Source organism: Hesperophylax consimilis, chromosome 27, assembly GCF_061612785.1.
Source record: "Hesperophylax consimilis isolate HC1 chromosome 27, BYU_Hcon_1.0, whole genome shotgun sequence".
Classification (NCBI taxonomy): Eukaryota; Metazoa; Arthropoda; class Insecta; order Trichoptera; family Limnephilidae; genus Hesperophylax; species Hesperophylax consimilis.
Window position 1 is genome coordinate 10,421,362 of NC_142862.1, and position 26,954 is coordinate 10,448,315.

Sequence of the window (26,954 nt, forward strand, 5' to 3'; positions counted from 1 at the left end):
TTTCCAGTTGCATCTTCATCTGTCCAGACTGCGTTTAAATTAGACAACTGTGAATCATCCAGATTTGTATCCCCTGCAGCCATCACATTTCTTTCCATTCCAGTTGCATCTTCATTCTTGCAGAGTGTATTCAAATTATACAACTGTAAAGCCGCCAGATTTATATGGCTTGCAGCTCCCACTTTTTTTTTTCGTGAATAAAGTGGAAGAGTCCCAGCTGCTCCCCACTGTCCAGTGGAGCTAGTGGGATTATGGCATCCCCAATTGGGGTATGTTGTGAGGTTGAACGGAGTGGGGAAGAAATGGAGATTGGGAAGAGGAAGATGAGAAAGTAGATTCCTTCCTAATCCCAAATCCCCGTTTTCGAAATCTTCTGTTAAACCCTTGAATTTTTCAGTATTTTTTTTAAATTCGAAGTGTTTTAAAAAATCTGAGATACCTTCATTCTTCGAGGCTACGTTCAAATTACAAAACTGTAAATCAGCTAGATTCGTTACTCCTTCAGAATCATTCTTCCAGTTTTCTTTTAAATTAGACAACTGTGAAGCAGCCAGAGCCGGAACTCCTGAAGCTCCGCGCTCCCAGTTTTCGTTCAAAACAGTCAACTGTGAAGCAGCCAGATTCGAAACCCCTGCAACTTCATGTTTCCAGTTTTCGTTAAAATCAGACAACTTCGAAGCAGCCAGATTCGAAACCCCTGCAACTTCATGTTCCCAGTTTCCGTTTAAATCAGATATTTTTGAGGCAGCCAGATTCGAAACCCCTGCAACTCCACGTTCCCAGTTTTCGTTCAAATCAGACATCTTTGAAGCAGCCAGATTCGAAACTCCTGCAACTCCATGTTCCCAGTTTTCGTTCACATCAGACATCTTTGGAGCAGCCAGATTCGAAACACCTGCAACTCCACGTTCCCAGTTTTCGTTCAAATCAGACATTTTTGAAGCGGCCAGATTCAAAACTCCGGCAACTCCATGTTCCCAGTTTTCGTTCAAATCAGACATATTTGAAGCAGCTAAATTCGAAACCGCTGCAGCTCCATGTTCCCAGTTTTCGTTCAAATCAGACAACTGTGAAGCAGCCAGGTTCAAAACCCCTTCAGCTCCATTCCTCCAGTTTCCCAAATTAAAAAAACAGGCAGGCAGACCTGCCTCTTTATTCTTCCAGATTTTATTCATGTTAGACTCTCCTAAAATATCGGGAGTAAAGCTATGACTATTGCATCCCCAATTCGGGTATGTTGTGAGATTGAAGGGAGTAGGGAAGAAAACGAGATGTGGAATAGGAAGGTGTGAAAGCATTTGCTTTCCTAATCCCAAACATCCACTTTCAAAATATGTTACATTCGCTTTTGTATTTTGTCTTCTTAAAACTTCTCTTTCTCCCTTAGATTCCTGATCACCTTTTTTTGATTCGTAGTCATTTAAAATATCGGGAGTAAAAATATAATCACAGTATCCCCAGTTCGGGTATGTTATTAGGTTGAAGGGAGTAGGGAAGTAAAGGAGATGCGAAAGGGGAAGATGCAAAAGTATATGCTTTCCATATTCCAAACATCCGCTTCCAAAATGTTCTGTTCTTTTCCTGGATTTGTGCCCGTCTTTATTTAAACGCGAATCTGTCGGATCCTGGTGTTTTCCTTTTCCTTGTGTTATTTTGTTTACTTCTGGTAACAGTAGGAATTCTTGTATTCTCGTAATGGAAACTCTCGCATCTTTGACTCTCAATATGGCCAGAGGAAAGAATTCTACTACAGTCATCTTGATAAGTTCGTGGAGAGAATACAGCATGTAGATTTTGGATGGCGTAATCTCATTCCCGAAGGCGGCGTACAGCGTGATAGTAACGTATGTGGATATTTTAGTGTTCATTTTGATACAGCATACTGTCGCTGCTTGGATCCACAATGTTTTCTTAATCAGGTTAATTTCTTTGCTAAACAAAAAAAGATTATTTCGTTAATTAAAAGAACATATAAACAAATTTATACTTAAAGTACGAGAATATGTGATTGATTCATGCAAAAAAATATATTTATAAGGATTGAATTAGGACATAGGTACTATGAACTATGTACCTATTTTAAAAACCTCAATTATTAAAAAATAGTTTCAATTATTTTAATGATAAACTTATGTTTATAAGGTAAGGATTTATGCATAGTACAAAGGAAAACAAATTATTATAAGGAATAATTATTAGCGTAAAAACACCCAAACAATTTTTAAAAAATCTCCCGAGAAATATTCAAATATTTGTTGATCAATTGCTAATTGTTTTAGTAGGCTATAAGAAATAAGTAGGTAGGTATACGATTTATTAATCCCTTATAAAACAGTAGTTTTATCTCAGAATATTGTGTTTTGGTTATTATTTTAGATTATGTATCATCGTACACAACCAGGAGGCCATCAGGTTTCTCTCAGAAACTATTTGATTTTTGGAGATGTCGGTTTGAGGTTCTGTTGGAGAAGTGAGCCTTAGTTTTGACAATATCGATGTTTTAAATGGAGGAATATCAAAGTCTAACGCATTTTCAAGAATAAGATTCATTCATTCATTCATTCAAGTTGCATTGGTTCTGTTTATTCAAGAGGACCTACACTTTTTAGGGAAAGGAATAAAACACAAATGGAAATCTGGTGTAGAGCACATGAGTCGTGAAATTGAGCCGTTATATTGGCCGATAATGTCGATAGTGACAATGCTAATTTGGACGGCCTCCGTGGTCGAGGAATAAGGCTTTCGTCCAGCAATCCGAAGGTCGCCGGTTCAAATCCCGGCATACGCAAATAAATTTTATTTGATGAGAGCAGATATTTTTTCCCTTGTGTAAGGGCTCAGAGGTGGTTACGACACTCACAGTAAGATGACTTATGCATAACACTTTTGCATAAGTCATCTTACTGTGGGTGTCGTAATCACCTCTGAGTTCTGAGCCCTTCCCTTGTCTAAGGGCTCAGAGCATAACACTTATTACTTATTGCCTTTCTGATGGCATTACTGTTAGTCATCTATATCTTAGGTCACATTTTCTAGTAATACCATAAGGTTTGGCAATTTGACTTACAGCCTGGTTTCAGTGATGACTTTGGCGAAGCAGTTCTCCCAGGCGTACATCTTGATGACCTGGATCCCCCGGATGACCTCGTCCATGATCCGGGTTCGGCTGTCTGTCTTCGTGGCGGCTCTCCTCTTTATCGTGGTGCTCATCTTGCTAAGCCATCCTGAGAAAAGAAATTAGAAAACAATGCTTGATCACAAACAGGAAAATTACGTACTGGGTGGAAATAAAAAATTATTTACATTTGTGACCTTGAAATTTGTGGGCATCTTCGCCAAATTGGTTTTTTCAAAGCTGCGTTTTAGAAAATATTGGAAACAATTTAAATAACTGGAATATAAATTAGTGGTTCATAAATTTCGCGCCCTCATTGCAAAAATTATACCTTTGAATTTTAATAAGGAGACATATAAACTGACTATAGTGCCCATGAAATCACCTTTGTTTTACCATTTATGCTATATTTTTATGATTTAAAAAAATATATCAAAAAAATTGTGAATGCGTGAATTCTGCGAGTCAAAAATGGCATATAAATTTTCCGAAAATCACTCGAGTGGATAGTTAGTCGAACCTGTTTATATTTTTAATTAATTATTTAGATCAAAAGGTAACTTGTTTTTACCATGTCCCATTTCTACTTCCAATTAAAGTATGAAAAACTGTCCAGTAAAAATCTTTTGTTTGTAAGGCGACACAAGACTCTAACGGGGTTTTGCTCAAGGCTCACATTTTAATTTCCGACGAAATCGTAAAAATAATATATATTTATATTAGAGCGATCCCTACGGATGTAAGCTATTTCCATTTAAGATTAATAAAATCAGCTAAAATACCACTAAAATATTTTATGTAAAAAGGTTTGAAATTTCTTTTAAACGTTTTTCGACTGCAAAATTATAAGCACCAGATTTTATTTTTTTAGACGATAGATTATAAACCTTCTGGGGGATTCCTCTAGAAACATCTGAGATTTTAGTAATACGTTCATCAGAAATAATTCAAATAAACCCCACGGAAAGGGGGTTTTCGCCGAACAGCGGGCCGTATATTGTTTTTACACAACGTCATTACTTATTTCGTTAAGATTCCCACTATTTTAGATATTTGCTACTGCAAAATCAACAGCATGTCTGTCCAATAAAAACCTCCCAGATGTGATCTAGAAGGTTTTGGTCCAATACACCGAAAGGTAAAAGCAAAGAAAATGGATGCATAAAAATGTACAAACTTTGGCTAAGATGCCCTTGAACGCAAATTCAATTTAAATAAAGATTTAAAGGGTATTGCTTATAGGTACCTACACCCAATTTTTTACAGGTAACCCATAAACAATAGGTAAAAATACACAATGTTTATGTCTCTTACACTTGACTGAAATTGTATAACACCATCCCATATATCGAAAAACTAGATCTTAGGTCAAAAACATATCCAACAAGCAACTACAAATACAACATTTGGTTGGTTTTGCACGACATGAAATGCTATAATTTTATGGAGAAGTTTACAAAATATTCTGAAAAAGTTCAACGGTGTATATACGGTATATACGGTGGACTGCAGGAAAAAGGCTCAACAGTAAGCATGGGTTGTTTTAAAATAATAATGGCCAACCAACCTTGCAGTGGTATAAAGCATAGTAGAGAACCCACTCCAATTAAACCAGCCGGACCAATGTTCCAGAACAAGATATAGATAACGATGGCCCCCTCTATTGGAGCTCTGATAATCTCCGGGAGAAAAGTGCTGACCACGTCAAAGCGGTTCACGTCGTTGTTCAAAAGGTTGATCACTACTCCTCTCAGCCCTTTGCTTATTGAAGAATTGGACTTCACGTCTAGTTTCAGCACCTGCAAAAGATTTCCAAATTAGTCAAAACAAACATTTACTAGCAAAATCAACACAATTCGGATGCAAATATATATGAGCAGAAAAGGGAACTCTAATGATGAGAAAACGTGAAAAAACTCCTATGATCAATATCAGGCAAACAGAAGAATAATGAATCAACTAAACTCCCTTTTCGTATAACTAAATTTTCAGGCCCTGGCAGCAAAAACGGTGACAGAAAAACATCTCGAATAACTTGGTTGAGGTTTATAACTCATTCATCAGCCATTCAAAGAATGGGAAAGACGTAAAAACCGCCGGACCCACAAGATTCTCAGAGGGCTCTTGTCTTCTGTGTGAAGGTATTTTTTAAAAGGAGGTATGAATGAAAAGGAGGTATCCGGATGATGATGACATTCTTGTAAATGATGACAATTCGTTTCATTGCAGAGTTGTAGAGCACCACGAAAAGTATTTCCTGATATTAAGTTAACAATATGCGAATATTAGGTATGAGTTTCTATACATATATCGTGTTTAAAGCTAAGTTTAAAGGCGATCTCATAGTCCAGCTGACCATCGAATTCGGAAGGGGCGCGGCCTATTGGGGTGGGTTATAGAATACTTGGCAAGACTTGAGAACCAATCAGAGAAAGCCGAATGCCAGATGTATGTATCTTTCCTCTCCAATATATATATCTAGGAATTAAAAAATAACGATTACACGTAAACTGATTTTAGTTGAAAAAAATTCACAGAACAGAGCGGCACTAAGGTAAAGAACGTCTTTATACCGTTAGCAATGGGCGGCGACTGAATAAAAATGCGTGAAACCCTTACGTAGACGGCATAAGGATTATTTCACAATTGCAAATTAAATGTTCATCTCAAAAAATCTCCGAAATTCACGTTGAAAATCGATCAATATTCGTGTAAAAATAAACAACGCAAAAATACATATTTTGTGAAGTTCTGGTACATATATGAAAATTTCTTCCGATAATCGAATAAAAAAATTAATTTGCCACATTATACAAAAAAACATATCCGAAAACAGATTTTATAAATAGGATATTTTGCATTAGACAGTTTTATTTAGGTCTGATACTTTATTTTTTTCTAGGCTTATAAAAAGTCAAATCAAAAAAATTATCGTCTGCTGACAAGGCTAAGATGTGTTCTACTTGCATAATTTAATTAAAGCATCTGTAGTATTTCTAAGCAATCAAATTTTCAAACCAAAAACACCTGATTTTGCATTACTTGGTATTGGATCGCCTTAAATGTTTAGGTCTCTCGGTAATCTGTCTAATCTTTAGTATTTAGAAAACCCCTATGATATAATATACTGTCGCCTTAATATAAATACCTCTCTATCTTTATTCTCACCTTCCGATATATGAGAGAGCTGCATCCCACGCGGATCTGCATAGCTGTATGGACCAGTTGATTCAGGCACGGATGCATTATGGAGATGCTGAGAAGCATACTGAACGCCACTCCAGAAGCGTACAGGTAAGCGGCTTGCTCTGTGATCTCAGTCTGTCCCGGGGAAAAGTAGGATATGAGCTGACCAAGGCACAGGGGCTGGGCAATTCTGAAATATACCAACAAATAATCACAAAAGCGTATAGGGTAGAGATTTCAGAGAGATTTTAGAGAGTATAAGCGTAGAGATTTCTTTAAATTTAGTATCTTCTTTTGGTCTTTTATGTGATGTATCTTGAAGTATCTTTATACTGCATATTGCCATGACACTTTATAACCATTTCTCCGTCATTTACATAACACTTCTTCGTTTTATGTACAAAAGTAGTTTGAATTTTGGGCGTCTGAATCAAAATATTGAAGAAACATGCATTTGTTGCGATACCCTTTCATATTTTGTAAAACAGAACGGGAACCGTACAAAATTTTTATCAGACCAAATAGCGATCAGGGTTTGGGTACCCGCCGCCCCGGGAACCACTTATTGGATAACCAATACCTCTGCCGTAGGTCACCCCAAGTGGTTTGCTATATTTGGTGATTTAGCAGGAGTTTCCGGGTTCATCGGGTGACGTGCGTTCAGGATGCATCTGCCCACCAGCTGCATGGCTTGCCAGATCGGGAGAGGCTGGTTTGGGGAGACCCTTGACCTCTCCAACTGGTGTCTCGACCCATCGCCTTGCGTCGCAGTGGGAGGGATATATTCATATGTCCATCACTCCTGGACACACTGATACCTAGATTCCTACCCAACTCCCACACTTGTATTCTTCTCAGAACTTCTTCTCCTTCCATTCCTTTAAAAAAAACTCCACAAAACATCTCAAAAGATGACATATGCCCTGAGAGAAATTATAATCCTGTGTGGGGTTTATGTAAAAAAAAATATCACCGGGAAATCAGAACGATTAAAATGTTCTGTTTTTAGCACAATTGAAAGTTTTAAGGCATCAGTAGTGCTAATGGGGGATTTTCGTATTTTGGGTTGGTGTTCTTAAAGATTTACGATGTTTGCTGAACATAATATTACAGCTAGACCCAAAGCAACCTAAAGTGCGCAGACACACGTCTCTTGCCATGCGCAGAAAGGTGTGTTGATGCATTTGACTCCTTTCTTTCACGAATTACGGGAAAGGAACGAATCAACTGGAAACGGCGTTTCACGCCATTTGCGGTTGCTTCGTTTCTTTCTCATGAGTTGAGGTGCAGTTCAGTTCGCGGATGTATACTTAGCATTTGAAAACAGGTCCTCGATTCTCGACGAAGTCATTCCACTCGAACAACGAGTGGTTCGACCCATTCGTTGTTCGTGTAGAATTACTTTTGACGTTTGACGTACGCAAGTGTGTACCTTCGACGAGACTCGAGAATAAGAATGTCGACCAATATATGTACTTTCGACGGCAATTGCGAACAGCTTGGATTCTAGAATCGATACCCAGTGTTTTGTTTCTGTCGAACCATATCTTATAATAGTCGAATGCCAACCATTTTCCACAACAAAACAAAATAACGAAATATGCCCCAAGGCCTTTTCATTTAATCTTATCTTTTTATTTTATCTTTTTCTTACACTCGGTTATTAGACCTAATTTGTTTTCTTTTGTGTAACGATATAATGTTTTAATCTTGAAAAATGCTATAAATGGGTACGCAAAGAGACAAAAGGTAATACCAATTTGTTTTAAGATAGCATTCACTATTTTTGTCACATTTCTTTACCAATATAATATATCTATTATTTAGTTACATTGTAATATTTCAATGTCCACTCTAAACCATTTGTGGACGATTGAAAAGGAATCAGTAGTTTTTTTGCTTATTTTGAATATTATTTAAAAACTTATCACAGTCGGTCTCTAGAGATAGTCTTGGATTACTGAATATAATAATACATGCTAGAAGTGCCTTCATCTCGTTTAGAAAGAAACCCACAGGCCGAGCCCATTTAGCACACCCGCTCTGTCTCTTTTACACTGCCTAACATCGTTTGATTGATTTGATTTAATTTTAAATTTAGCAAAGATGGTGAAACTAATTTGTGCATTTAACGTTAGGCTCTTATAACGGGGTTCGCTCAAAGTTAACATTTTAATTTATTCCAACGAATCCTTAAGGCGATGCACTACGTCGTGTAATATTTTAAATTGAGCCGCTATCAATAACAACCCTTACGTAGATGGCGATAAGGTTTAAATTCCCGTTTAACACCATCCGCCTGTTTTGATTTATGCAAGAAAAAAACATGTCCAAAAAGTGCCTTTTATTTTATTTTGTGGATGTTCAGGCATAAATATTTAATTTTTTTTCGATCATTTTATAAATAACTTAATTTTCCACATTACACAATAAAATCATAACCGAAAATGGGTTCGTAAGTAGGAGATTTTGAACTTTAAAGCAGTTTTCATAGGCCTTATACATTATTTTTTTCTGGGATTATAAACAGACTTATCTAAAAAATACTCGATTATTTCAAAGGCCAAGATGTATTCTACTCGCAATATTTAATTAAAGCATCTGAAACATTTCTAGGCGACCAAATTTTCAAACCAAAAACACATGATTTTGCATTACTACGTATAGCATCGCCTTAACTATAATGCTTCTTTTTTCAGACACACGGATGTAAGTTGCTTCAGTGTAAGAATAATAAAAACAGTGCGTTACCATAAAAATAGTTTTTGTAAAACGGTTCGAAAATATTGTAAAACATATTTCAACTATAAAATTAGTGGTAAGCGAAAGATTTTTTTTTTTCTAGACGACGAATTAGTAACTTTCCGAGGTATTCAGTTAAAAACATCTGAAATTGTATTTGAAAGAATTTGCTAGGGCAAATTCAAGCATAGGTCCCATTACACCACGGCCATATTTTTTGTACACGCCTTCTTCACTTCACTTCTTTCCGACTTAATTTTAGGGTATTGTGTCGCCTTCAGCAAAAAAATAGTTAGACATTTGGATCTCAAAACACGCCCACATTTCGTTTCTTGCGTTTTTCTTTAGTTTATGCCTTGGATCGATTGTGCCTCCCGAGAGATCATTCCAGAGAATTGTAAAAACATATTTAATATTGAGGGCCGTTATTACTGAGTGCAATACCAAAAATTTGTCTCAAATAAAGATTAAAATGGTTACCTGAATGTAATTTGGGACACTAAAAATATCACATTGATGACCAGCAGTCTCCGGCCATGAACCCTGATCAGTATGGACAGAAGAGAGGGAGATTTCTGTGGCAGTTTCAGCAATAATTGCTCGTCCCACATCTTCTGGTACAGGTCTCCAATCTTAGCAGCCAAGTGAGAGTTCATTGGGGCGTAGATATCTCCCATCCCTAACGGTCGTTTAAAACCTTTTTTGAACAGGTCGAGTAACCACCTGGAAACATACCCGCCACGTGAGATGACCATGAATGATCACAATTATCTAATATAGTATTATTATCATAATGACTGTACAGTTTAGGAGTGTTGTAAACGGAAGTGGTGCCCTCTGATATTCGGAAATAAAAAGAATCGTTGAAGTTTTTAAGAAGCAAATAAAACCCACGGTTTTTGTCTGGCAATTTATTGCTATTATGGTAATTTCACTGTTTTTTACTATTGAAAAAAAATTATGACGGTAATGGCACTTTTATTTTATGTATAGTTGACGGGTTTGTACATTTCTCTGTATAACGGCTTAAAACATGGGATTTTGGATTTCGATCCCTTGAATCAACAAGGTTCTAGCTGCCATTTGTATGAAACTGAGATATTGAGGTTCAAAGTTTGAATCCCTAATAATGCACTAACACATTAAATTTATGAAAAAGTGAAAATGAAGAACGTATTGTTATTCAATTTTGTTTATGTTTAGGAACATTATACGCAAAAGAATACAAGGAATTTATCAAAACAACTAACTTTAAAAAAACACGGATTGTTGCCTTGAAAATCAGTTTATCTCAAAACTACAGGGTTCACCAATCATTTTATTCTTTTTTTGGCTAAATGCCATTTTTCTTGTATAGAATGTTCTTAAATCTAAGGATTTATTATAATACTTCCAGCATGTTGTCCTTGGGACGAAAAGGTTTAATGTCAGATATAATCTATTTGTCCCAAGGGGAAGATTTGCTAGTAAAACAGTATGTTCGGTTATATTCATGCCTTGGAGGAAGTATTTCCTCGTGCCGCGTGCGTATTTACAAAGCCTAAACCATTTCAGTCACGTTGTCAACTGTAACATGATAGAGTAGCTTTTGTTTAGACTTATTTATAGACTTTATTTTATTAATCACATGGGAAGATAAATTATATGTGTTGTCTAATACAGTCTATACATTAGTTTAGGTTAAGTTAAGTTAGGTGAGGTTAGATTAGGTTAGATTATCAGCTATTTGTGAAAATGAAGGTACTTTTAAACTGTCCGAATTGTGTGGTAATGTTAGGTTTTACACTACCCACATACTGATTGAAAATCATTGTTACATTGTAATTGATTATTGGCTGTAAACCACTTGATAAAATACAGCCGGCTTCATACGACCGTTAGTTTATTTTTAAAAAATCTAACGATAAATCTGTTTTTGGAAACGAAATCGGTGGGTGACGATAGGGTACCTTCATGCGTACGTGTTTCAACCATTAAAGGTAGAAACACTCTGGGTCGATGTACCCTTTGTAAGCAATGAATTGCGATATCTAATTAGAATCCATACATTTTCTATGGAAATAGATCCTTTAGAAACATACTTGTCACATTATGATCTAAGCCAAGGCTGCCCAACCCCAGGCCCGCGAACGAATTATAAGTGGCCCGCGTGAACCATTTTCAAAAAAACCCGCCAATTTGAAAAAGTGTCGCGGGCCCGCGGTAAAACAAACAATGCAGCTTGCGCGCGGTCACCAGTGTGCCAACGAAGGCGATTTATCGCTATTTAGGCTACTCAGAACTAGAATCAGCGACGAAAAAATCTAACCTGTTGAACTTACTTTTTAAACAAAAATACACCGGTTTTAGATATGATATTTTTTGCGTCCGAAATGGAATCCTGTAGCCACCCCCCCCCCCCCATGGAATTCGAAAAATTGTTGTGGGGAATCACATATGATGTTTTTGGGTGCGGGGAATTTTTTATCAGGGAAGAAACAACCCCCCCCCCCCACGGATTTCAAAGGAGCACTCATTTAGAATTTTTTTTTGTGGGGAATTATGTTTTATAGAAATTCTCTAACAACCCCCCCCCCATGGAAATAGGAACCGTCAGGTATTCAGTGGCCCGCCAGTGATTCAAAATCGTCAATTTCGCCCAACTGTTAAAAAGGTTGGGCAGCCTTGATCTAAGCTATCCAGATCGGCGTGGGACGTGTAAAGATGGATAGGGTAACGTCACGCCTCCAATGGGTTGATTTCACATCTATGAGTGATATTATCTATGCATCTAATGATATTTTTGTTATAACTAAAAAAATAATTTGAAATCAGCTGACGCGCCTGCGCGCCGCGTACTTAAGTACCTGAGACCACCTGTCATGTGTAAAACCATACGTGACCTGGGAACGTCGACCCAGTGCGACCCAATGTTGACAAGTGCGACCCAGTGTCGACCCAATGTTGACCTGGGAACGACCCAGTGCGTCTCTACCCTATAACATTGAGAGAGAGGTTTGGTAGTGTATGCCCATCACAATTCGGAAAATTAAAATAAACAATGTACCCAAAAATAATTCGACCGGTTCGTGACTGATTTCCCACCCAAGAGACGTGGGTTCAATTCTTCTGCTAGCTAAATCCTCTTAATGCGAGAATATGTCTTTCTTTTTAAAAATGAAATAAAATTGGTTAGCATACCAAAATGTGAAGATTGAAAACAAGTTGGCCCCTTTCCTGGGGCTTTGCTTCCTGTCGTGGGGGTAAAATCCTGGGTCCATATTTCATATGATAATAAGCCCCCAGTTGTCACAAAATAGGAAATCTAGAAAGAAATTACAATTGTGAACGGTAGCAACAGTGAAAACGCACCTTTTTATTTCCATTTTTATTTTATAACTTTTTTACTTTCATTCTCTTATTCTTAATCAAACCAAAATTTCCTCTGAATTCTCAAGATTTTTAAGTAGGTACTTAAACACATACCTACCTACAAACATGAATAGTTCACATTTGAAAAAATGATATTTGTTACTTGAAAATAACAACTCTTAAACGAAATGTGTGAAACAGAAAAATTAGAAAAATATTTGGTCGCCTTTAGGAATTGAACCCAGGACATCAGCCTTTACAATTTTGAGGTTTTATTCGATAACTTAATTCACTATAAAAATATTGAAAAGGATATTTACAGAACTATTAATCCATCGCCGTGCGTCAGCTGATTCTATTTCCGTAAAAACTTACTTGTTTTTTGAAAAAATTGTGTACATGTAAATTATAAACACATTGTCTTACAAGATAATGTGTTCAAATATATTTTTTTATAAATAAAGTATACGTATTTTCTCCAAAATAACTACTTATATTAAAAATATATATTATTTTGATTGTGCCTATCGGCTATTGTGGCGCACCACAGGTTAAAACGGGCACCGTATTAAATCGGAACCGGAACGTAACAAACAAATTTACAGAAAGACGAAATGCAAAACGCTAGAGTAGTCGGAATTTAAACATGACTTCACTACACTCAATCAATTAGTAATCAACACTTTTTTGAGAAATCGAGCGTGGTAGTTCTTAGTAAAATGTTTTGTCAGTGTTTTTCTCACAATTTTCTAGAGCCAGTAGGACCATAGCATCCCCAATTGGGGTGCGTTTTGAGTATAAAGGGAGGGGTGAAAGGAATAAATGGGCAAGAGGGTGGGTTGGGGAGTAGGTACCTACCTAGCTCTTCAGATCTGATTTTTGAAATTGTGTCAATATTTGGTTATCATTCTATGATATTTTGTATCTTTGAAATCTAAATAATTATATCATGAAAAAGCCGGCACCAGCAGACATGGAGAGCGGACTGCCAAACAACTCAGTATTGGCATGTAGACTCATTTACATTCATACATACCTAATCTTCTCTTATTCTGACTCTTGACATGGCACGATTTAAGTATTAGGTTCACTCGATCGTGACAAGTCTTCCTAGAGATCAAGAAATCTTGTATCATTCAAATTATTGTCACATAGTATTAACACTAAAATCTTTTTTTAAATTTTTTAAACCAATTTTTAAAGGGCGGAGTGAAGGGAAGGCGATGGGGAAAAAACGGGTTCAAAATACCTGTCCCTTTAGATCCGATGTTTGATGTCTGATTTTATGTTGTTGTGAATCTTTTAAATGTAAATATTATGTCATGAAAATGGGGCAGGTTACTTACTTAACTAGATTTGTGCACAGAACTGAAAATCACTAGAAGTGTAACACTAAAGTAGTCAATTCGTACAGTACCTACCGACTTCTACATGAGCAATTAAATTTACAATTTGTATGGGAAAGATTTACGATATACATTTTTTTATAAAATACACATTTTCACCAGAAGTAACGAAAACAGTTATTATTATTTTTACCTCAAACACGTCCACCTCAAACATTTATCTATTTATCTCTTCAGAGACTGTTGAACGAAAAATATTATGATGTAGTTAATCTCAGGTTATCAAAAGCAACAAATAAATCATGCAGTCCTATCAGTGCGATTAGCGAAAAAATTATTGACTTGAGTTTAAAATAATATGATAAGTATAATAATAGAATTGATGTGGTGCTGATTGCTAACAGTGTGGAAGATCTACAGTCTTTTATGTCTAGGATGAACGAAGTAGGATGTATGAAGAATGAGTTAATGATAAATGTAACTAAGTCTAAAGTCATGGTGCTTGAAAGAGAGAGTACGAAAGCAATGTGCAATATAGTTGTGAATGAGGAATACCAGGAGCAGGTGGATGAGTTTGTGTTTTTAGGAGGTACGTTTACGAGATATGGGAAGGCTGGCAGAGATATTGAAAGAAGGGTAAATGCAGGTAACTCCATTGATGGAGGACTGAACGCAGTTGGCGCTAGCAAAAAATTGTCCAAAGAAGCGAAGCTAGAAGTCCACAACGGAGTGCTGGTACCTACCCTGATGTATGGAAGTGAGGCATGGAACTGGCGAAGAAAGAATGAAAGTATACTGAATGCTGTAGAAATAAGATCCCTGAGGCGTACATTTGGTAAAACCATTTATGATAGTGTGAGAAAGGTGGAGATCGCAAAGAGTGCAAGGCTTATGTAAGCGTAATGAGTAAGATTAAGAAAAAGACGCTTAGATGGTTTGGGCCTGTAGAGCAAATGAGCGAAGAAAGGAGTGTAAGGAGAATATATGACGCAAATGCGAATGGTAGCAGAAGTCCGGGAAGACATGGCACGATCAAGTGAATCAGATACTGGAGTCGGGCCATGTCAAGAGTCAGAATAATAGAAGAGTATGTATGAATGTGAATGATGCAAGGAGTGTGTGTCAAGACCGAGTTGTTTGGCGGTCCGTCCTCTCTGCCTTCCCCTGCGGGGAAACCGCATGATGGTTAGTTAGTTAATTTAATAACAATTTATTAAAAGCATAGCTCTCGACTAGCAATCCGAAGGTCTCTGCTTCAAATCCCGGCGCGCGTAAGTAAATTTTATTTGATGTATTTCGTTATTTATTAATTAAATATAATATATTGTTTACTTGCGGCACGTTCTAGAGTGAAAGATACTCTCAGTATCAGCATCCCATTATATATAAGTTTTACCATTCGGACTTGAAACGTTGCTTGAAATAGTTTTAGCCGTGTTTGGTGACCAGATCTGAATAGCCAAATCCCCCCCCCCCCCCCACACCTTCCTCTTATTCATTTACGTGTATTATCGGGCAACAATAAACTTTGGCTGTCAACAGTTGTTTCGTTTTGCTTCTTCGAAAAATAATAAGAAAAACCAATATTTTTCTGTTTTGCTGCCCTAAAAAAAAGTTTTGTGCGTTGTGCCTGGGGATTCTTCCACCTCTGATCTTCCTAGTCCTGAGTCTAATTTTTAGATATTTATAAACTTTCTTTCTTTTATCACTTTCTATACTCTTGTTGCTATTGTTAGTAATTTTGTGAAAAATGGAGAAGGATTTTGTTGAACAATTCCTTCCTGGATCCACTGTAAAGCTCCCAGATCCCCCGCCCCTTGATACCCAAACGGTGAAAATACAGAATCACTTTCTCAACCTCCTCCAACAAAGCTAATCTAATAAAAGCAAGAGCTATCTTAAATACAAAAACGCCGAATCTAATACCAAAAAGAGTATTAAGGTCAAAAATAAGATCCGGGTCGTACAACTTCTGCATTTCAGTATTTCCGAACACACCAATTTCGGAAGTTTGGATTTCGATCCTCCTTCAGTTCAACATCTCCTCGAGCGTCTCATTCTAAATGGGTAGATGAATTCTAAGACAAAATTGCCCAAAAATTTGCCAAAATTGGAGAGATTTCACTACAGCCGCAGCATCATCAGGGCTGTATAATTCTGTATTCAACTTTAAAATTGTAAATTCTTCCAGTACTATTCTATCTTGTACCAGTAACATGTGTTATCAATATATTAAGCTTATATGGGGTTGAAATCGGACTGAGTTCCAGTGGAAGAGGTTGTAGGAGTAGGTAGGGGGTTAGAAAGGTAGTGGTCTTTGTTAAATGGGAAGAACTTAAGTATTGGGCTTCTATTTACGTTTATTTGATTGTTGATGACTTGACCGTTCATGTTTTTTGCTTTCCATTACTCCAGTGCCTCCAAGTTATCCAGTATAATTCCTATTGCATTCTTATGAAGAAACCTTCTTATTTTTTATTATTTGGTTTTACGCCCAGCCGGGCTTTTACATAATATATTTTAAAAACAGAATATATCTAGTGAGCTATGGAAAATTATACAAAAAATTTAAAGAATGCTATTTATTTATTTGTTAACGGACATCGTCCAAATTACAAAACAATAACACGAATAAAGTAAAATGAAAAATACAGGATAAGACAAAGGTACATGAAAGAAAAGACATAAGGCATATATATAATATAAGAAAATAAAGTGACAAGTCGAATCAAGTCAAGACTACGCCGTGGGTCAGGACCACGGGACACTTATAATATTCCGTCACTTGTTTAGCGACCGGCAAAAATCATTCAGACTTATCCCAAAAAAGTTAAGGTTTCGACTTGAGTTGACCAGTCTACACATTCTGGACAATGGTGAATAATTTTCAAAAAATCCAAAATTTGTTGAATGATGGTTGAGGAAGAGCAGTTCATTATTTCTGAGTCTGTGCGAGGGGATATTGAAGGGAATGAGTTGCAGTAGAGTAGGTGAATCAATAATACCATTTATAATTTTGAAGAAGCAAATGAGGTCATTTCTTTCCCGACGGACTTCCAAAGGAGAGAGGTTTAGAGTTAGTTCAATTTCATCATATGAGTATTTGCCTTTTTCTAATCCTAACCTCCTAGCAATCCCTCTTAAGAACCGATGTTGAACAGATTCAATGTGTCGAATGTGGACAGCATAAAAAGGATTTCAGATAACACAAGCATATTCAAGATGGGGGCGAACCAAGGAGCAGTAAAGAATTCTAAGGGTATTTACGTTTTTGAAGTCCGAAGTGATTGAATAGTAAACTGAATTTTAAACAATATTAGTAAAACATGTAACAGTAACATAAAATAATATAGAAACAAGAAAAATATTACATATAAGACAAATCACTAAAACTATATTACCAACGCTACGACCTAAGAATATTTTATTGTAAACATTTGACTGGTTAGTGGCTGTGTTGGTAAATGGTCCCAAAACAGGCGGTATTTGATCTCCTGACTCCAGAGAAAATAATTATGGTGTCGCATACTAAACGACTCCGTAAGAAGAAACATACCACCTTTATATTGTACATAATAAACTTACTTAAGATTCCGCAAGGAGAAACCTACCACCTATATATTGTACATAATAAACTTACTTAAGATTCTGCCAGGAGAAACCTACCACCTATATATTGTACATAATAAACTTACTTAAGATTCTGCCAGGAGAAACCTACCACCTATAAATATTGTACATAATAAACTTACTTAAGATTCAGCCAGGAGAAACCTACCACCTATATATTGTACATAATAAACTTACTTAAGATTTGTAATGATCTACCCTTTCTACTTCAAACTTTTTCTTCTCTTCTTTCTACGATAAATTTTCCTTAAGTCCCGTAGGTAACTTTTCCATAAGGCTTTGGTTTTATATATCCGGGGTAGGAAGGTCCTCCCTGCCGTCTTTCTTTATTACACACCCCTTCAAGTGTGTACATCCTAGTTTGTCTACGTGACGTACGACCTTGAACGTACTCATTTCACGTGACGGTTCAGTATAAAAAGGCTTCACCGAACGTTGTGTTGGTTTTTTGTTTCTCGGTTTAGAAACCTAGTTATCTATGTATGTGTGGTATCCCTTGGTTCTTTTGAGATAGAGTGAGTTGAATCCATTACCGCTGTGTTTTAAAGCCATTTTATAAACCTTATCTTCTAAGTCGCCTGCTCCCCCAACTAGCTACGTGATTCTATCTATCGTAGGGTAATGTGAATATAATAAAGTGTTAGATTTTATATATGTGATATACATACGATAAATTTATGGTGTTAGTTGTCGGCGCCATCCATGTATATATTTTGGGAGGGGAAGGAGAGGAAAGGAAATGAAATTTTTTTCAAGTTAAGATTGGCTCCTCCTCTTTACCAAACAAAACCGATGGATTATAATTTGAGCAAGGCGATCGATATCTGCGTGTCTGGATATCACAACCGGCCGGGTCTCCCCTTGTTCCAAATCGGCAACCGTCACGCCAGAATAAAGAAAACCAGGTCTCATCACCAATTTCAGAATTGCCCCAACCTCAAACACCTCCAGGAAAATCTACTTTACTGAGTGTAGAAGGGGAAAACCATGACATCCCTTGTCACGAATCTAGTCGCGAAAATGTGACACGTAAGGTCCTAAGTTACGTGCCACCTCTAGAAAACTCCCTCGTCGTCGGGGATTTACATCCCTTTCTAGGTCAATAACATAAATAACACACGACGATCTTGTCGACATTTAGCCTGCCTTTAGCGATAGGTTGTGTGCCTACCCATTCAGCCAATTATCATGTGAGATATATGTAAGGTCTACTCGAAATGCCAAATTTAGGATGAGGACTGTCTGTATTTTAATATTTGGTTCCAGTGTTTATTTTATGAGGTTACTAGCATCCTCGTGTATTAGATATGGGTAACTTCTACTGAATACCTATCCTCTCAGGTAAGGTATAAACGGATAATTGGTTTGATTTTTGCATTTAATTTAAAGAGGCTGCCTACCTCTCGAAAGGTACCTGTTGAGAAAAGTTGTTCGGTTGGTAGTTTTATTTCGGAGATTACCATCTCCCTCTTTTGACACTAGATTTGTTTTTGTGCATCCCAATTCGTAACTTAGAAAGTCAAACAATAGATGAAAAGTATTAAATTAGAAAGTCAAATAACAGAAGAAAAGTATTCATTTTGTTCTATCTGGTTGCATCCGATCGCTTTCTATTCGGGCGGTCATACGCTAGCAAAACTTCCCCTTTGACTGACTGTACACCGTGCCTCTCGGCCTCATAGTGTTCGCTGTTTCAATTGTACGCCAGTGTTGTGGTAGGTACCCTGTAGATAGGTATTTTTATACTGCAAATTTATATTGGTTGGCCTAATTTGTAATAGGTATTTTATGTTTCGTCGGCGATTCAATACCTACCGCAGGGACAACGTCATGATTTGATTCGTAATGTTTTAAAAGAATAACAGATCGGCAGGTAGGTAAATTTTCGATATGACCCTCGGTCCAAGGCGTTCCCCTAAAACAAAAGTTATCGGCCTACATATGAAAAGGTCGCTGACTCGTCTCTCGCTCACAGCTGATTGACAGTTCGCCTAGCACATCCCTTTTAATGATAACATTATTTGGGCGGCAGGTGTCGTAAACTTAGTTCCTGTACCTCGGTTGTATCCGTTTTTTAAAAGGGTCCTCTGAAATTTAATAAATAATATAAAAAACTCACCCAGTTAGTCATCTCTCATTCTCAGCGGGAAGCTTACCTGGTTACACTATATAGCTAAATCACTTTAATTTTTGATCTCCCCCCTATCGGCTTCTTTCCTCATTTTAGCGAAATCCTTGCAATCTGTTCAATTTTGGTCCCCTCCCTACGCTTATAAAAGGGTAATTAAATAATTCTGTAAATACAATTGTACCTCCCTAATCTCTGTTGGGATTCGAACCCGAGTTTATGATTTTTTTAATTCTCTGGATTTCGGTCTCCGTGGATAGAATGCCATCTCGCCAAATCAATAACCTAGCCCGATTAAACACTTCCTGCCTTTATACGTTCACTCTGTTTTAAAAACGCAATCATTATTTTTATCATTTCCATGTTTTTAAGACAAGTCACTTAGTTTGAACTACATATTTACGAAATCACGTTTAATCTAACACACTTTCACTTCACACAAACACCGGATCAATAATATTTCTCTTTAATTCAATATTCCACAATATTCTCTAATACCATTTGAATTCAATAATTAACTGTAATTTCACATATCACTTCTGACTTGTATTGATTTCTCGGAGCTGTCAACGTACTCAAGTTCAAAGACCGACTGCCCGTATTTTATCCCTTTCTGTGGGAATGTGTTTACTTAAGGCCTATAATCTATCCCATGTTGCTAGTCTAGACAAAAAAATTTTAGAGCACGTTCGTTTATTATTTATCGTTTATTTATGTGGATATTCAAAACATCACAGATTCTGCCAGGAGAAACCTACCACCTATAAATATTGTACATAATAAACTTACTTAAGATTCTGCCAGGAGAAACCTACCACCTATATATTGTACATAATAAACTTACTTAAGATTCTGCCAGGAGAAACCTACCACCTATATATTGTACATAATAAACATACTTAAGATTCCGCAAGGAGAAACCTACCACCTATATATTGTAGATAACATACTTTTTGTCACTGTCTCACTGGCTTCAGACGGTTGGGAACAGTTGAGAATCTTGCGCGGTATTCACAAAAGAAAAATGAGTGAAACAATGTTTTCACAATAGATTTTCTTAAGTGTTTTTAATGTTGGCCATTGTTCACATATTGTTTTTTTGTGGTGTTGTACTTTGTTGTGGAAAACTAAGCCATATTTTCCAATAATATTGCAGTTTACATTACCGATTACAATGCTCGCAATCGCCGTCAAAAAAAATACATACATTGGTCGACACTCTTATTATTGAATCTCATCGATGGTACACATTTTCATACGCCAAACGTTTCGTTTCGAGGCGTTACGATTCTCTGCGAAGTCATTCCACTCGAACAACGAGTGGGTCGAACCACTTGTTGTTGATGACTTTTAACGTTTGGCGTGGGTAAATATTTACCTTCGGAAATATGTAAGTGAAAAGCTGATATATATTTTAAAAGATTTTATTACATAATACAGTGACAATAGAAGTTTTTAATGTTTAAATAACAACAACAAAAAAAACTTTAAAAAATTAACACAATACATATTATTTTCTATTAAAATGTACATAATATAAGAGAAGAGAAAACAATAAATAAACCAGTTTTAATAGTCCATCTGCATAAAAATAATAGTATAGGTTGATAACACGTAATTTACAAGTGAATACAAGTAATTTACAATAAGGCGAATATGAAGAAAAAAAATTATTCGCTCCTACGCGATACTCCTAAATAATAATATATTGCTACAGAAAAACATCATTCAGGTTTGTTTTATATATTGGTAAACATACCTTTATTAAATATGTCGATATTTGAGGTGAATTTGTTTCCAAGTAGTGTATGCAGGCGAAAAATAATTATTGTTGCAGAATTCCTAGTTGCTCGATTTGGTAGCGGCAGAGGGTTTATCGTTCCACGGCTATGGGCCCAGAAACTCCAAAACTTAAATAAAATAAAAACCTAAGGAAGGAAGGTTATTTTCTCACTAAAACTACTATGTATTCGCATTATTTTACATTTAACATCCCTGAATTCGTGCTATTTTTTCACTTCTCGCACAAATCGAAAAGCACAAAAACAGAAAATAAATACACAGCATAACACAGCAAAATTATAAATTTCGGTTGTGACTGTCTGCAACTCCGGTTCAAATAATTCTATAACTTTGATTTCCTCTGTGTTATGTGTTTTTTTGGAGAATTCATACAAGCGGTAAAGTATCTACCTATAATATTCGACCGGTCGGTGGCCGAGTTGACATAGCGTTTGGGTCCCACCCAGGCGTAGTGTGTTCAATTCCTCGGCTGGATAAGTCCTCCATCATAACATAAGCAACATATGCCGCTTACTGTAATGGTATTAGGAGATTTTCAAATATTGTCAGGTTATTCATAACCTAGGAGTGTTTGTCTTTATTTAAAAAAATAAAATAAATAATAACATTTTTAACAGAAAATTATTTTAATAGCCTTTCAAAATTAAAACTGATTTTAAATTTTGAAAAACGGGTCTGCGCTTATCTTATCAATACTAGAGCTCAATGCCTAAATCTTTAAATTTTATTTACCTTATCTTGTTTTTTTTTTACCGCAAAAATTTTCTATTAAATTGCATGGTCAAGAAGACTTTTGATTTTTGCGTATTTAATATCTTACAAAAAAAGAAGTTTCCTCACTTATTTGAATGAGAATTGGATATTCTTCCGTTCTTTTTTATCTTTTTTAATAGTGCATTGACTGCAGCAAAACAAATACTATTTAAAATTAGTATCCTCGCGTATAGCACCATGCTGATTAAAGTGGGATACTTTATCAAAAAATCAACTCGTAAAGTAGCCCGCCTCAAACATTTGACATTTTGAAAGCTGGCTATCTCCCGATGACGTAGGAACATAGATATACCATTCACGCAACATAGAAAACCGAGTACTTTCCTTTAATAAAATCATATACGACACATGTAGTAGGTATTGCTGATATCTTGGCTTCCAAACTATATACGGATTATGTTCCAAGCCGCGCTAAGCTCCACATTCCAACTAAGCCAAGCTTTAAGTCAACCGATATACCGGGCTATAATAGCACCCGTGAGTCAATTTGACGATGATAAGATAATTACATTCGGCGTAAATGCTGTAAATGCGAAAACAGAAATCTGCAATACTGACATCTTATCTGCCGTGTGTAGAGATTATGCAATATACATCGCGCCACATTTCTCGCACCTTTACAGCACTCGGCTTTTGTCAATAATTTACCGACCTGTGGGACGAGGCTCTTAGTCAAAATTAATACAGATGGCGTTAATTAACCCATAACTGCGTAAAGTTTTACATTTTTAACGTAACATGTTTTATCATTTTTTCTTCATATCTTTATGATATTGGCACCACTAAAACATATTTAAAAAAAAATATATTATTAAATTATAATTTTTTTAATAGTTTGTAAAATAAATGCCGTCTAAAAATTTGGACGCCATGCATAGATTCTATCTATGTTTGTACGGACAGAATTTCAAAAAGTCATCAAATTTTAAAGGAAAATTCAAGTTCTGTGAAAGTTCATTTCCAGTATCGGTATTATTTCATCGTGGGCCTGTTGATTGATAGTTACATAATAACAGAACTTGACTAAAACTTTCTTGTTTCAATTGTTCAAATTCTGTTTTTTGGTGATATGAATTGGGTTTTGATTTTAGTTATTTGTATTAAATGTAATATTTAATTTTTCATTATTTTTAAATTGGATCCAAAAGTTACTGCGTACATAGTAGAAAACCAATTGAAAACTTGTACTAAAAATGTATTACGTAGGAATAATGTTTCGTTAAACATTTCAGGTAGAGACCAATTTGGCATTCACTTGAGACCCCGTAGTAAGCGTTCAAAGATGGTTTGAAAGGGAGATATTTAAATACGAATGTTAAAGGGAGCGCGCTAATATTAAAAAAAAACTATAACAATTAAGCGAAAATGATGAAAAATTTTGATAAAACACGACTCTTTTGAAATAGAGCAAAAATCTCTCGACAAATGATTTAGTTGCATTGAAGATAATATCCTTGCATAAAACTTAAAAACTTATGGCGATAACAAGAAACTTGTTATAAATCGGTTGAAATTGAGTATGCGGGGGCTTAACATGTAATTTTTTCCCTGAAAAGGTATATCATTTTGTTACCAGACCATCATAATACCACCAAACACAACATACAATTCTCCAACTGTCATTTTAGTTGTTTATTCTTTTTGCTGGCATGAAGATTTTTTTGGGGATTATGTATATTTTTACAAGTTTATTGGTAAAGGAAGAATTTGAAATAAAAACCCAATGATTTCTTGCATTTTTTACCTCGTTTGGTAGTAAAATTGGTGCACATACGGTGTTAAAAATAAAACTAGTATTTTTAGATGTCCATCATTCTGTAAAATTATTTTTAACACAGTTTTTTTATTTACTTTTCCTTTTTGTACACTAAGACGTAGAAGGATATTCATACTCCTGCTGACCATCCTCTGTACTTTACAATGAGAGCATCAGCCTCCCAAGATTATTCAAATTGGCTTCGTATTCTTGTCTGATTTATAATTGTATGTGTCCGTTTCGTTTCGATTGCGTATGTCATCATTTTTCACCTGTCAATGATCACATTTTTCACCTGTCAGTATTTCATTTACTGAAAGTCAGCAAAAAATATTATAATTATTATTTCATTTTTCACCTGTCAGTATTTCATTTTTCTGAAAGTCTGCAAAAAATATTATAAGAACTTACATATAAGACTATTACAAGAACTTATATACATAAGTTCTTATAATATTTTTTGCAGACTTTCATATATATAACAGTAACAGTATATTACGAGTATATATAACAGTAGGCGTATTGTAAACGCCTAAAGTGCCTGCATCCGACCGTTTAGAAATATGTGAAAGATTAGTTTGTAGGAGCTTACAATGTACACAGTGGATAAAGTTTAAAAAAATGGACGCTCGACTTCAAATCAAAGTATTTGTATAGAATAACAATTTTTTAAAAATCTTTGATGATATTATGTAATATATGGTAAAAAGTTGGGTATTCTAGCGATAGATGACACCAGCCATAAAGCTTACTCCAGAGTCCGACAGATGTCGCTAGAGTGTAGCAATTGCCTGTGGAGTATCCTTATCAGACTTCAAGCGAGTAGAAACAGAGAATTACCAACCCTCGGGTAGTAAACAGTTTAGCTAAATCCAGACTTAATTTATTGTAACGTAAATACACGCAATTAAGAGTAAAGAACCTTTTACTTAATCAAGAGTTCCCATCACACACTAAATCTGCTAGTAAGCAGAGATATAACATACATTTCATAGTATTGAACTTATTTTAACGATAATAAAAATAAACTTTTTACCCCACTCGCGTCACCGCGTGCGATCACTCTGCCATCGTTAACTTGTTCTGCTCCCATTTACTCTCCCTCTCCACTACCTTCAGCCTCACTCCTTACCCGAATTGGGGATGACGTAGTTTCACAGGCATTAGAAGGTTAGGAGAAGTTGGGACTCTTGCGAGGTATTCGCATAAAAAAGAAGATCAAATGGCCAACGCAGAATAGGGTATTTTCATTCCAACGTAGACTGGGCCCTTAATACGTGCAAGCTTTAGACCAACTTTAAGAAGAGGTGCGCATGATGTTTGGCCTTTCCAGATATTGCAGTGCTTCCAAAATGCTCACGGAAGGGCGAATATCGGGTTTTGCAGCCCTCATAAAGAGTCCGGGTAGCAGGTTTAAGGTAGAGGACAAACAACTCCAAAAATGTCCTTATCATGGAATCCCACCAGAATCCAGACTAAAGGATCGCACCACGCTGGAGAAAGTTGTTAGCCCCGTCAAAGCTACAAGCTAAAAAAGTCTATATTCTTGGCATACCTTATATTGTAGGTAATAGGCATCAATTTCAAGCACAAAACTGGTTTTTATTTATTTTGAAAATAATTTAATAACTAAGCAAAAAAGTTAATCAAGTGAAACTGTCGCAGATAATCTTAGCCATAATACTGTATTTTTTAAAAGTTGTTTACTTCACGCCTTCATACATTTCTATTGAAAAAAAATTGTAGTTTACATTTATAATTCTTTTTGAGTAATTTATTTTTTAATTTTATCTACTCCAGCGAAACGATAGGAAAACCTTCAATTTATCTAAATCATATTTTTTTGTATTCATAATGTACACCAATTCGTTATAAAGATTAATAAAAATAGTGATTTAGTATTAAGCTTCGCCTTAACGTCATTTTTGGTGCTGTTCTTATTATTGTATTTTTTTCCGACTTTATGTCCGGGTTAAGTCTTCCCCACAGGAAAAACTAAACCCTTTCACACACTTTTCCACAATTGATCATCTAGTCAATCCACATTATGCAACTGCATTATATAAGCATAATAAATACAAAATAATACAAAAACAACACGTCAAATCACCAGAGATCAAATGGGAAAATAATTCACCGACTCCAGATATTTTCATATCAGAGGGTTCGGCTCGGTAGAACTCCTAATTGGACCTATAAATCCTACTGATCCCTCAATATAAATATTTAAAAAATCTTTCGCAATCCTACATGTATTTAATTAAAATGACTGATTTTTTTCGTTTTTATGTATAAATTCTTTGACAGATCTAATACTCCTAAATTTTGAATGAGAGTGCCATGTATACCTAGGCATTATAATGCCAGTAGCCGAAATAACAAATGGTAATATTTTTATAGTCTGAGAATGCCAAATTCTTTTCATTTCATTTCCTAAATATGTGTATTTTCTAAATAAATTAATGTTGTAATATTATTGTTTATGATTTATGGGATGTGTGGGATTGCGCCAAACTCTCCACAATTCGGAATAAACTCGTTATTATTATATCTCATTCTCCGATAACAATATATAACTACGCACGTTAGAATTATTTTGAGATATTTTATATCGTGCATATAAATAGTTTTTATAAAACACTTTTAAATTGCTTATCATCTCTCTGTAGTTAAAACATTTATTTTTATTTTTTTATCTGTATAAGTACTTTTTTGCCTTCTTATATTGATTAGCACTCCTTTCCTAAGAATTAAATTAGGAAATAATATAATAATTACATGCAAATTCCCGTATCATGGTGGTAATATAGAACAAGTAAGAACATGTATAATAATACAATGATGTGCACATATTTGCAGTAAAACAACTAAAAAAAAACTAAAATAACGGTTTTGGGTGCCTCGGTGTTGTTAAGCAAATCCGGAAACATCATGTTGTATAACAGCAGACTCTAAATCTGGTTCTCCAGTCCTTGAGTCCAGTCCTATCCAGTCCACTCCAATCTATGGTTTCGACTGGTTCAACCCACTCGTTGTTAGTTCCGAATGACTTTTGACGTTTGTCGACTAAGTATATAGGTACCTACGAAGAAACTCAAGAATACCAATGTCGACCAATGTACG

At 35.7% G+C, this 26,954-nt stretch overlaps 1 protein-coding gene across 1 annotated transcript; it reads right to left on the reverse strand.

Annotated features, from left to right (window-relative positions):
* Positions 1-531: 531 nt before the first annotated feature.
* LOC149410566 (ATP-binding cassette sub-family C member 4-like) lies at positions 532-9,720 on the reverse strand. The gene is made up of 6 exons (XM_089648288.1): positions 9,524-9,720; positions 6,284-6,491; positions 4,683-4,914; positions 3,068-3,224; positions 1,672-1,932; positions 532-637 (listed from the first exon to the last, which is right to left on the reverse strand). The coding sequence occupies exons 1-6, from the start codon at positions 9,718-9,720 to the stop codon at positions 532-534; spliced, it is 1,161 nt and encodes a 386-aa protein (XP_089504414.1).
* Positions 9,721-26,954: the final 17,234 nt, after the last annotated feature.